The 12,772-nt window shown below is 52.8% G+C and overlaps 1 protein-coding gene across 1 annotated transcript in view; it reads right to left on the bottom strand.

Moving 5' to 3' along the window:
- The window catches only part of LOC128278514 (MOXD1 homolog 2-like), a 40,270-nt gene extending 28,636 nt beyond the window's left edge, over window positions 1-11,634 (bottom strand). The window contains exons 1-2 of the mRNA XM_053017244.1: window positions 11,296-11,634; window positions 1,059-1,214 (exon numbers count right to left, since the gene is read on the bottom strand). Of these exons, the coding sequence (XP_052873204.1) occupies window positions 1,059-1,214; window positions 11,296-11,634 (495 nt within the window). The remainder of the gene's footprint in view (window positions 1-1,058; window positions 1,215-11,295) is intronic.
- Window positions 11,635-12,772: the final 1,138 nt, after the last annotated feature.

Below are 12,772 nucleotides of genomic sequence, written 5' to 3'. Positions count from 1 at the left end.
GTCCCGATCCCAGGAAACCGGAGCCGGAAATGGGCAAAAGAAAACTTTGGACCCGTGCCTTGGGCGAAACCGCGTCCGCTCCCAACCCGTCCGCTGGTCGGTGCATTCTGGTAGAAGAAACACCGAATGTTGCGTTTATAAATCGCTTCCGGGACGATTGTCGTCCATCGGCCACGGGAGGTCTTTGGCAGGTTTCTTTCGCCATCGCAGAGCGCGGGCGGGCTGATCGAGCTCTTCTCGGCTTCGGTTTAGCACATTCTCATCTAGAGAAGTGCCAAGGATGGTCCCGGGCCGGTTGCAGCCGTCGGTGCAATGGTTGACCGGGGCCGAGCGAAAGGTGATAGCATCCCGACGACGACGACGACGACGACGAGGACGAGGATATGCAAATAGCTCGCCAACTAACCAGCCAATCGATGGCGGTGGCCGGTGTGTTTCAGGTCGGCAGGCGGACCACCATCCTCCGGGGAGACAAAGACGGTGATGGTCCTGATTCGATCCAGAATCGGTCGGTTGGTCGGTCGGTCGGTCGGTCGGCGCGGTTGTGCTGTCGATTAGCTGGCCAGTCCGAAGGTGTTGGGCCGAAGCCCGTGGCCCCCGGGGGCCCTTGAGGTTTCCCCGTTCGATCGTTATCTTGTCCCTGCTTCTGGGGGGCCCGTTCAAACCTCCCCGAAGCGCGCCGAGCGTGAGGTGTGCCAACTGATTTATGGCAATAGTTTGCAAACGATTAAATTTGAATCTCGCCCGCTGGTGGCCCTGATGCCATTCCGAAACATTCCGTTGAACCATTTCGAGGGCCGTGAACTGCCTTCAGCTGGCATCAACAACTTCTGCTGGGTGGCAGAGTCCCGTCCCGGCAGAGTCCCGAGTGGCTCTCGAGATGTCAAAGGAAAATGTTGGCCAAATTGGCTACTTGTAACTTTGTGTGGAGGAGTCTCTTCGGAGAGACCCTCGAGCCGGGGACGATGCCGCGGCTCGAGGAGTTCGCTCGCGAACGCGTACGTGACTCGATTGCTGCTGCCGATTGCCGCTCCGACTCTCGACTGCGCCAAACTTACCGTTATCGGGAAGTCGTCCTTCATATCACAGGTATCCAGATTGCGCTTAAATCTAATCACGGTGTGCGTCATGTTCTCGTAGCCCAGCAGCAGCGTGTAGTCCTGGGAGGCGTCCACGACCGGTTCGCCGTCACTATCCGGTCGCACGTGACGGTCCTGCAATAGAGAAGGAACAATAATAATTTACAATTAACCATACATTTTGAATGCTTCTTTGAAAATAGCCCAATGTTACACGTAAGTTTTAAACTCAACAACCAACAGCATCTCGCCGTAAAGCGTGTCATTTGCAACCCGACGGAGAACGGTAACCGTCAGCGAGTCAACGAGCCCGTTGACCGTTCGCCAGCGAATGTGATTCGTGTCACATACCGGAAATGGTTCTCCTTTTCCGCCTGCTCCCGAGAGCCCGGACGTTCGGGTGCAATTATCTGGCCGAATTTTCGCACGCCCCGGCAAGGACACCCGGGAAGGCTCGCCGCCGCCACGTGTGGTCCGTTAGGGGAGGCCTAGCCCGGGGAGTCGATAATTAGCGCAAACCTTCCCTTTCGGTACACCCATTTCCGGTCACGCGTTGCCGGACATTGGCCATACACAACGACAAGACAATCGTGACAACGACGAGACGACACACACGCCGTGCTCGTCTTCCGATTTTTGCACGCATTGTTTTCCCGCGTGCCGGAAATTGCTCGTCATAAACATCATGCTGCCGCTGCCGGAGCAGCTGTAGCGGTTTACGCGTGATTGGTGGCCGGGGGGATCGGTCAGAACAAACACACACCTCGTCCTGCGTCATTATGACGAAGGGCGAAGTAATTTTTCGAGTGGACTGAATGACCGAATGATGATGGTGTTGTGCAATTTCCGCGACCAAATCGTCCCCCGCCGAAGCCGACGCCGATTGGCAACTAATTTTCCGTAGTCACCGAACGGCCCCGGGAACGGTGTGGCCGTCGCGCGGATTGAAACCACTTCCGTTCCACTCGATTACTCGGTTCCTTCGCTTCGCGATGGCGATTGCTTTCCGCCGTAGAGGCCTCTAATGGGTCTCTCTCTCAAGCTTCCGCAAGCATGGCTCTGGTGTGGCCACTTTCTGCTCCCGAGGGTGCGCCACGCCACGTCGTTTATAGTTTATTCACGCTTGATTTATGGTGGAAATAATTGCAACAATTTGTCATCGCTGTTTTATTTTATAGCACTCACGGCACCAAAAATCCCGACCAACGGAACCCACGCCGTTGGACATCAATTTCCTTCTCCGTGCGGTCGGTGCCCGGTGACCGAAAAGAGCCCTGGCCTCCTGATGGACGATAATTTATGTTCACGTTCACGTTCACGGATGTGCCCAAGGGCAGGGCTTTTCCGAGTCGCTTTTTTTTCTTTGGGGTTCCATCAACCTACGGAAGGTTCGAAGTTCATGGTCGGAAAGCGTTGGTGCACGCAAACGCAGGGTGGTTTGGCGATTAGATATGATGAGCGACATCGATTAAGGTTCTCATTTCGTGTGGATATGGTTTCCAGGCGTCGGCTCCGGCTGACGGGTGGACGGCGGGTGATTGGGCCAGTTAATCATCTCACCGATGTGGGAACGACGAAAGTTTGGACGAAGAAACGGCCGAGGAAGGGCCGATTCGCATGCTGATAATAATGAATGCTGCCGTCGATTAGCATCCGAAATTGGTTCCAAATTTCCACGCACGCACATAAATGCAACATTAATAACTCCCTGACCCAAACGATCGCTCCTTTTGTTTTGGTACGAATTCCATCAGAACCTCAAAGAAAATATTAGGTTGTAGGAAAAGAAATCCTTCATTTTCTCGGTAGATGGCTGATCAAACAATTTCAAGTTTAGGCTCATTGTCAAGGTCAGATATTCAGACTAAAATAAACTGTTTGAATTTATGACAGGTTTCATCCATTCTGTTCAGGCATTTCTCATGCTTCCGTATGACCAAACACTAAATGTAGATCTGTAAGGTTAACAACTGGACCGTTTGCCAAGAAACGGTCAGAATTGGCCAACAGAAGAGGTGTTGTGTTCCATCAGGACAACGCAAGCTCACACTCGTCTGTAGTGACTCACCAGAAACTCCGGGATCTTGGTTGGTTGGGTAAGTTTTAATACTTCCACCGTATAGCCCAAACCTGGCAACAAGCGATTACCACCTCTTTCTCGTTTTGAAACACTTCCTGAGCGACAGGAAATTGGGAGTTCAAGAGTTTAAAATGTCACGTACAAATAATGAATTTATTTTTTCCTAACCTAACCTGTAGCATGTGACCCTTGGCTCCCGGAACTTTCGTTTTAGGACGTGAAGTGCAAAGCTATCTAACTGCAACTATCAGCCACTGTTTGGCAAATAGTGTGGCCTTAAAAAAATAATATTACGCCCGGTAACGCCATTGACGCCTAATGTTTGTGTTCACCCTTCATCCTTCTTTGTGCTGGTGGCTAATTTCAGAATAATTTAACCATCTCACATCGCACACGGCCACAATGAACTGCAGGCAATTAGCAGAGAATCGTTCCGTGTTTGACTGTGTATAGTTTACTTTGAGGCAAGTTCCTGCTCCGGTGCCACACGGTTGGGTGAACCGCAGAAATCCTACATACAACATGAGCTCATCAGCCCATCAGGTTGAGTTGAGTGCATAATTTCCATACGCTTCCGAAGAGCCATCCGCCCGTGTGCAGGCCATGTGCAATTTGTTTGCCAATGCTCACACTCGCTCTCCGCTCCGCGTTTACATAAATCATGACATTTATTTTCACATCAATTGGTGCGCCAAACTCGTGTGATTTCGTGTGCCGAGTGTCAAAGGACAACCACCCCGCCCGGCACGGTGCATTAACCGGGTGGCGTGCTTTTAGCTGTCGCCAACTAAGGTGAAGTGACTAAGTGCCCGGGTATTACTTCGCATCGGTGACGCTCGGTGCTCTTCCGGCTACGCTCCGATAACTGGATCACCCCAAAGAGAGTGCCGGTACTTCGCTGGCCGTCGCTTAGAAGGAAGTTAAAATTTCATATCAAACAACATGTTTGCATTAATTTAACTTTTCCGAGGCACCAAATCACCATCAGTGGCCAGATCGCTGGGCCAGGGCTTGTGGAAAAGATCGGCAGCAGGCGGCCCAGTAGTGGCCCAGCAGTAAAACCTGTCCCTCTCGTTAGAGTATCTGTCACCGACGGGGCTTCCGTTGCTGCCGCCGGAGTCTTCCCGGAAAGCGGATCTCAACTTGCTGACATAAAAGCTATTACGAGTGTACTTAGCAACTATATTACAACAACATCATGCGCTTCGTCCTGAAGCTCGTGAGCGGTAGTAGCAGTAGCCGAGTAAATACGTCCTCCATTCACTTAAAAACACACACACACACACACGGACACAGTGAGCGAAAGAGAAATGAATTTGCACACAATGCTCAACGGACCGGGAACGATCCTGATGGCCATCAGCGACCTCCTCCGCCTCCCTCCTGTGTGTGTGTGTCGGGGGGGGTTAAAAACTTTCACACACAGCAATGTTAAAATAGTGATTTCCGTCAGTGTGTCGTAAAATCGTTTCAATGGCTCCATTTTCTATTAGCAGCGACAACAAAGTCCCCCTCTCGGGGAGAGCGGCTCAAAGAAGAGCCTCGGAGCGAAAGAAGCTTACACAGATCCGGACGCCGGACGGGTCCATACTCCATTGCGACCCCGTTCGGTGGTCCCCCACACAAACATCCGGGACCGAGGGGACCCGGTTCCCTGACGGTGGGTGATGTTTGCCTCTCTCCATTGGGTGGACGAAAGTAATCAAAGTTCGGCCGCTTAGAGAGTTTGTTTCGAATGCAGGCGCGTCGCGGCGTCGGTTTGAAGCTGCTTGTACATCTTGTGTCTTCCAAGTGTCTGGCCAAGAGCTGTAAGTGTTGCAGTGCAGTGCAAGAAAATCGGAACTTCCGAATGGGCGAAAGTAAGCAGCACTCTGCCCATCTGTGTCTAGCGCCGACCGAATTGTGAAACAGAGACAGAAAACGGATCGACCCGCAACACGGAACTCCTGCGCCGACGAACTCCGAATTACGAGGTGTTCCTCTGTGCTCGCGAGGTGCACGCTAATGCGATTTGCGATACGCTGACATCGAACACGACTGGCGAGTGAGCGAGGAACTTGCGCTCGACAAGGCGCCAGACCGGGGGCAAAATTTAAAACTAACTCCCCAAGGACAAGTCCGCAGGCAAGCCTAAGCGGTCCTAAGGACCGTGGTAGACACCTTAGCCCCAGACGTTTGGTTGGCGGTGCATGTTCTGCGTGCCCCCGCAGGTGCACATTCTGACACCTTTCCGGAATATTCGGCCTAAACAAGCACCACAACGGGGCAGGACCACAAGTATCGTCGCCCGGACTGGCCTTGGCAGCAGGAAGGAACCTAGTTGCTAGCAGGCATTTGCCGACGACGACGATGGCGGCGCGAACAACACGGCCAGGACCAGCGGGACCGTGTATATCATTCGCACCCCTCCCTTGGTGTGTGTGTGTACACACAAATAACTGTTTAGTTTCATTAGGCTTCTGTTTCCTGTTCACAACTTCATTTTCCTAATACACGCCACGGGCTGACGACGGGCCTCGGAGTCGAAGTCTTGAAGTGTCTGTGCGGCGCCGCGCGCTCACACGCAAACACACCCGGTACACACATATTTTACATTTTAATGCGGCACCGTGCCGTGCCGTGCCGTGCGCCGTGGTCCTGTGAAGGTCCTGCAGCGTTCCCGTTTGGCGGCGCCCTTGTCGAGCCGAGCCGGCTGCGTGCTGGGTTTCTATTTATTTTCGCGTCGAAAGCGATGCGGTCCCGACCTTAGTAAACGGGGTCGGAGCTCGGGTTGATAATTAACGATAGTTGCACTTTGCTTGCGTACTTTTATTGGTCCGCACTGCACTCCGCAGACCTCGTGTCATGCTTACCGCGTCACATCGTGTAATTAGTACGGCTGGAATGTCGGCTGCGGAGTGTTGGGTGTGTACAAGGCATCACGATGCAGATTCAATTGCATGATAAACTCAAATCATGTTGGCCACGTTGGCCATGCTCACATCTTGCAGCGTACACAAATTGAATCGAAGAAACGACCGTCTGAACGACGTCTGGTGGTTGTGGCCACAATCGGCCACAAAGAGCCGGGAATCGGCCCCGAGTCATTACGTGATCGTGCTCGGATAGTCCCGGGATCCCGGGGCCTGCCTACTCCGGCGGGCGGCGTTCTCGGTCGGCAATAGAGATGATGAAGTGCCCATCTATTTATTCTTATCGTCTTGGGTGCTCCGGTTCCGGTGTGGCGCTTTTAAAATATGCCCGCAATAAAATGGCCGCCCCATAAATGTAATCTCCGTCCCGGCCACGCAGTAATATGGCAACAATTTTTCATTTATTCCAATAAATTGTTATTGCTATCGTCTTCCTTTCGCCAGGTTCGGCGGCACGGTCGGAGCACATGTGTGCCGTGGTGGTGGCCGCGATGTGATTCGGAAAAGACGCTCAACCACAAATGGACCCATCAGCTATGGGGTGTGGGGTTTGCGTGGGACATACCATCGACGAAGGGGACGGTCTTCCCGCCGGATGGGGTCAGCGCATAAATCGCCCGGCTTTGATTGAAGAAACATTGCGCCGCGCGCGCGGTACAAATAAAAGTACAATAAATTACTGGTGAGTGATGGATTGGCGTAATGTGCCCCCCGCCTCGCCCTCGTTACGAACCCCTTCGTCCTTCTGGCCGTAAATAACTGGTTTAAACCATTCCAGGATGGGACCAGATCGCTGCCCCCTACTCGAATGTTCCTGAGTTCTTAACCCGCGCGCCAACGGATGTGTTTAAGTAGCGTAATTAGCCGACACCCACCGTGCCCGTGCCGTGCCGGGCCCGGAGGCCACGGGGCCACTGTCAACTAATTAAACCGCCCAACCCCGGGCCGGCCGCTAATTCAATTGTGCGCCCCGATTAAAAGCTCGTGCATTCTGGTAGATTAAACAAGGCCCATCTAAGGCCGCCGGGCCGCGCTCAGGTGCTGGTTCTCAATTTTCACCACGCCGACCGTAGCGGCAAAATATGAACCCGGGCCCAGGAGACCCACCTCCTAGTGGACCCAGCCTTCGCGGAACCCTTTACGCTTTTTTGATCGGGGTTAAAAATTAACTAATTATCATGTTTAAAGTTATTCCGCCACGCCACGAGTCCGCCAGTTCGGCAGGGCTCGCTCCTTCCGGGGATCCGGGGCCACTACTGGTGCTGGGAATTTTTCGCCAATTTTGCCACACTTCCCCTCCCCAGGACGGTGTCCCCTCGAAGCCAGCGTAACCCAACGAACACCGTGTCCGTCCGAACACGGGTCTCCGGCCGAAAAAAAGCACCACGAATCAGCGAATTTTTCGCGCTGATTACCGCACTTTCCGGCGGCCGCGGAACGCGCTCTGGCCCTCTGGTGGCCGGTGGCACCAAAGCTAAAGCACGGAGCACTTTTTTAATAATGTAAATTTTCAAACGCGTCAGCTAAATTTGCCAACCGCCTTCCGTGGGCCATACACATTTCTCTCTCTGGTTCTTTTCATCCCCGAAACGTTTACTTTACGCTGTTGATTCAATGTTATTTTCGGCGTACTTTTTTCCGGATTTTTCCGGATCGCCCATAAAGAATTTCGGAGCGGAGCTTTTTGTTGCGCTGCTGCGTTCCTGCAACATTTCGCCGCTAAAAGATTAAAACAGTTTGATATTTTTAAATTTGTTTGCTTCTTTTCGTCCATTTTACGCCAATGAATTCACCTGAAGTGCTGAATCGCCGTGTGTGTGTGTGTGTGTGTGGCCTCCATAGGCGAGGTTTCGAGCTTTCGGTGATTCTGAAAGCTGATCTTCGCTTTGACAGCGATAGAAAGCATTCTAAATTGGACCAAGGATCTTGTGCTGGGACCTAAAGCTGGTTCTAGTCGCTCCTTATGCTCTGTGCCGAGGAGCTGTGCCGACCCACTATGCTAATCGCCTAGAAACCAACTCGGTGCGGGTACCGGAAGCTGAGGGCCACCCATTTGGTCAAGGTGACAACCGGAGCAGAACCCAACTGAAAACGCTCACCTGCAGGATGAGACTTGGCAGTCAGGTTCGGGTCCTCTACGGCGTTTCAACTTTTTAATTGCGGAGCTCCAGCATACACACACACACTCTGAGTTGAATCCTTCGGGAACTGTGCAGGAAAAAAGTGACTGCCTTACGCTACGCCATCATCGGCCACATCGCTGCCGGGGAAAAGGACAAAAACCACACCAGGAAGCCGTTCCCGAAACCGAAATTTCTGCGGCTTTTTGACAGCTTTTGACTTTTAGCAGTCGCCGAGAAGGTCGCACTTCCTGCGGGCTTCCGGGAGGGTTGCGGAGGTAAAAACGCGCTCTTCCAAAATGTCATTGTGCCCCCGGGGGGAGGCCAATGCTTGGCAACCCCATCCGCGGTGGCGCATGTTTAGCATGCCACTTCCGCCGGAGCGCCGACATTTTTATTCAGCCGATTGTTCCGTACGTGCGCCCGTTAATGCTTCGAAAGCAGCAAACAACGCGCAAAGGTGCGCCACACACACACACCCACCGACACTCCTTCCTTCCGCTTCGCGCCAACCCAACCGGGGCCGTGCACAGCGTGGGGTGGAAACTTTCACTAATCCCCTGTTGCGTTGCTGGCGCTGGAAAAGTTTGGCCTTTAAATGATAAGAAACTTTTTTTTCCGGGACCTTTGCCAGAAGGCAGCATAAAAAATCGACCGGCGGACGATAACAAATTTTTCTCGTGCAACAGAAACCCCGGCTGCGTGTGGTTAAACCGATTTGCCTCTGTCGGTACCCGGTCGGGGTGGGACGGGGCGCTACGGAATTACACTATTACTTGCAAACTTTTACCACGGAATCGTTGCCTATCGGCAGCACCGAATCTAAGCTTCACCCGGTCGACTCTCAACAGGACTTTCTAGAGGAGTTTCTCGGCTCGGCGGAACTGAAGCGCCCCGAGGCGCCTGATACGATCGATGCAAAAGTTGGAGTGCCCCCGCCACGCATGTCGACTGCTGTTGGTTTAGAGTGTTCTTCTGCGTACCTTTTCGAGTCGGGCCCAGTCGGGAAAAAATAGCATAAAGTTTCGGCCTGCCACAGGACCAGGCATCGGATCGTCACGATTTGTGGGTCAATTTTCACACTCCCATTTGTTGTGCCATCTGAAGATTTTTGTTTACACGGCCCATTACCGGCCGCGCGGCCATTACGACCATACCGCAACATGCTCTGCATTCGACGCCCGAAGACCCGAAGTGTGAAAAAGAAAACTCTCACCCACCCCGTGCGGTCAGGGAACGCTGATTTATGACCACATGGCCGAAATTCTGGGGGAAGTTTGGGTGGGAAATTTATGACCTATCGCCGTCGCAGGTAAAACTATCGGCAAGCATGCTGAGCTGTGTTGTTTTGATACCGAACAGTTGACAAATTATCAAACGATGGCCTCAAACTGGTTGGCCCCGCCGGGAAATCACCCTGTGGCTGTGGAACAATTTCAGGATGCTCCGACTGACGTGTGTAATGAAGTGTGATTATGCTCTCGGAATTCATTACCCGCGGCAGTCCAAAAATCAGTTCCTTAAAACACTCGCCGGGCCAACTTTCCCAAGCCCAGAAATCCGCCGTCCGTGTGGCAAACGACGCAAAGGGGCAACTTTCCACTCTAAACGATGCAAAGAGAGCACAAACACACACGGAAGGTCGGACGGGCGGATGGGCGGTCGGTTCGCTTCCGGGCATCATCGCTCACTCGCGCCGGGTTGCTGTTGATGTAGGGAGAATTAATTTGTTTATTTGTGTAATATTTATGATACAATCATAACAACAATCATTGGCACGGCGCGCCTGCATACGAGGTCCCGGAACCCGGCGGGCATCCGTCAGGCGGGGCCAGGACGATCTTGGCAAACCGAAACCGGGGGCCCCAGCAAACTTCTGCTGCTAGCGGCTCCAGAACCTCCTTCGTTCGAGATAACTTACTCTCTCTGTCTCGCTCTCAGGTTTTCGGGCTGCGACCCACCTATGCTAATGCCCAACACGGAACCCAACTCCTGGTCGGTCTGGTCGGTGTTCGGGAACCAAACTTTACCCGGACGTGCCTGCACAACGTGAGGCACTGCGAAAGAACTGTTTCACCCTCCAAAAATCCCCCCAAAAACACAACGGGACAGGTTGTAGTTTTCCTCCAATCATAATCAGATTACGCAATACATACGGCATGCCGTTGGAGCACCCTTGCCCGCTCGCCCGCCGGGTACCCTTAAATGATCCGATCAACGGATTACTTCGGGTCGAAAGTTTCGGTACCTTCGGTTCCGTCCCGAGACGGTTGGGAACGATGTTTGGAGCGAACGTTTCACTTGCAGCCGTTAGCCGGTCAGCTCATAATTAATATCAGCCGCCGCCGCCGGGGAATCCGGGGCCAAGAAGTTACGTCTCCCGAATGCGGTTTAAAAAATGCGTGCGAAAAGATTTTAAGGCAAATGCCCCAATGTAGGAAGCCATTTATCATCCGCAGGATGCAAATGGACCGCTTTTTGTTACTAACTTATCCACAAAATTCGTGTTCGCGTAATTACCATAAACACACTCGGTGGCTCTTTAATTCCGGTACTACTGCGTACATCGCCCCTTAAACGCAAGCAAAGCCGGCAGTAGAAAAATGGCCGCTACAGCAGCCTGGCACAGAGAAAAATCAATCTCCAGAGTACACACCAGCCAGCCAGCCAGCCAGCCAGCGAGCACAATAAACACCGAGACGGCCCCGGGCCACAACACGCATTTATTATTCCTGCCAAGCGAGCGAGTCGGGCGCAATCCTGCCCCGGGAAGCGCGCTCGTCCTTCAGTCTGCTTCATACCGACGAAAGGACGCAGCGAAGGGACGTTGATGGAGCAAGCAGACTCCTTCGCCGTTTCGCCGTGGCCAGCCCCACAGAAGACGGCCCTTCTAACCGTACCGTACGAGTGAGAGAGAGAGAGAGAGAGAGAGACCCGGACCGCCGTTTTGTTACGTTCATGCTCAATTTCAATTGTAAATGCAAAACTTTCGCCACACGCCACTTTCGCCGGGTGTGTTTCAGCAAAAACGCGCGCTTCTCTTCCCGTACTCCGGTGGTGGAATAATGTAATTGTTGAGGTGCCCCCCACTCTGCCCCACTTACCTGCAGGTAGACATGGCCCTGCTCGATCCACCCGATCGCCAGATCGGCCCCGGACAGGGTGCCATCCTTGGAGAAGCCGACGCCGACGTAGCCCAGAGTGCGGGCCTGTATCTCGAGCGTGATGTCCTGCGGCCCGACCGTCCACAGGAGCCGATAGTTCGGGTCAAAGTCCACCAGATGGTCCCACCGATGGTGCGCCCCACCACCCGACGCCGAGCATAAATCACCGTAAACCAGTACCAGCAGCAGCAGCAGCGGCAGCAGGGCGTGCCGTAGACCACTGCCCGAAACCCACCGTACCGATCGGCTCCTCACTCCGTGCACTGTTTGGCCACTCATTCTGGCACCGACACACATACACCGCACACGTACGCACGCACGCACCTGTTAAGCACAAGTTTTCCTTCGGGAAGCGGACGCAACCCACCGCCGGACACACACTTTCTTTCCGTCGTCCAATTTCCTGTCACTTCTTGGCGATGGCAGCGCGGCCAAGTCAACCGCGACACGTTGGCATCTGAAACGGAATGCAAGCGCAATGATCAGTTTTTATAGAACGTCGGCATGCGCTGTGACGCTGTTTTATCTAAATCATTAATTATGAGACAGCGAGACCAACGGGACCAGAAGGAGTGTGCCTGAAGGAGAGGCCATCTTGGCAGGAGACTGAGAGCTGCGGCCGGCGGGACAGTGGGAAAGTGTCACTTGTTATAAATTAGTTTTAATTTAATGTGGCCACACTCTGCCGGGGCCGCGGATTGCCTGCTTATGGTGCGATCACGTACCGCATGCGGCTGATGATGACGACGACGACGGCGCAGATGATGATGGCGGTCGGTGCTGGTCGGTGCAACAAAAATGCAACATTTCTAGAGCACTGATAGCGAGGACCAGCCAGCCACATGGGGAATGCTAGTGGATATGGTTCCACTTTCTTCCACGCGAACGACTTCATGACGAGGCGAGGCGCGATAAGGGTGATGATGCTGACACACATAAAATTAACTGTTGCTTCGTACTGATAGCACTGCGCCGAAGTTGGGGAAATCTTTTCAGACATTAAAACAAATTATGAGTCACGCTGCGCGTGGCCACTGCCACGGCAGTGAGCTTGCCTTCCAGCTTCGTTCCACTTGATTTGCGAGGTTTGCCGTCGGAATTGTGGTCGACATTAGAAAGATGGATTAAAGAGATTTGTCGAGCTCAGATGAACTACTTGTCAAGGTCTGTCTCTCATTGACACCAAAGAGAAGGCACCAAAAGTATTAGTATTAAGCTGTTCAATAGGTTTTGAATAGGTCCCAACAAGGTTTTAACTTATGAATTTAATACCAAAAGTGTGAATCTGGAAGGGTTGCAAAATACGCGTCCTCAGCTGTTATGACCTCACACAACTCTCGGAAACCCAATACTTTAGTCTAAATATTGCTTACACTGCTCAATGAGATGCCCAGGACTTCGACTAAATCTCTTTCAG

Source organism: Anopheles cruzii, chromosome 2 (assembly GCF_943734635.1).
Source record: "Anopheles cruzii chromosome 2, idAnoCruzAS_RS32_06, whole genome shotgun sequence".
Classification (NCBI taxonomy): Eukaryota; Metazoa; Arthropoda; class Insecta; order Diptera; family Culicidae; genus Anopheles; species Anopheles cruzii.
Note: the sequence above shows the minus strand (reverse complement) of the source record. Positions and strands in the feature narration are given on the sequence as shown.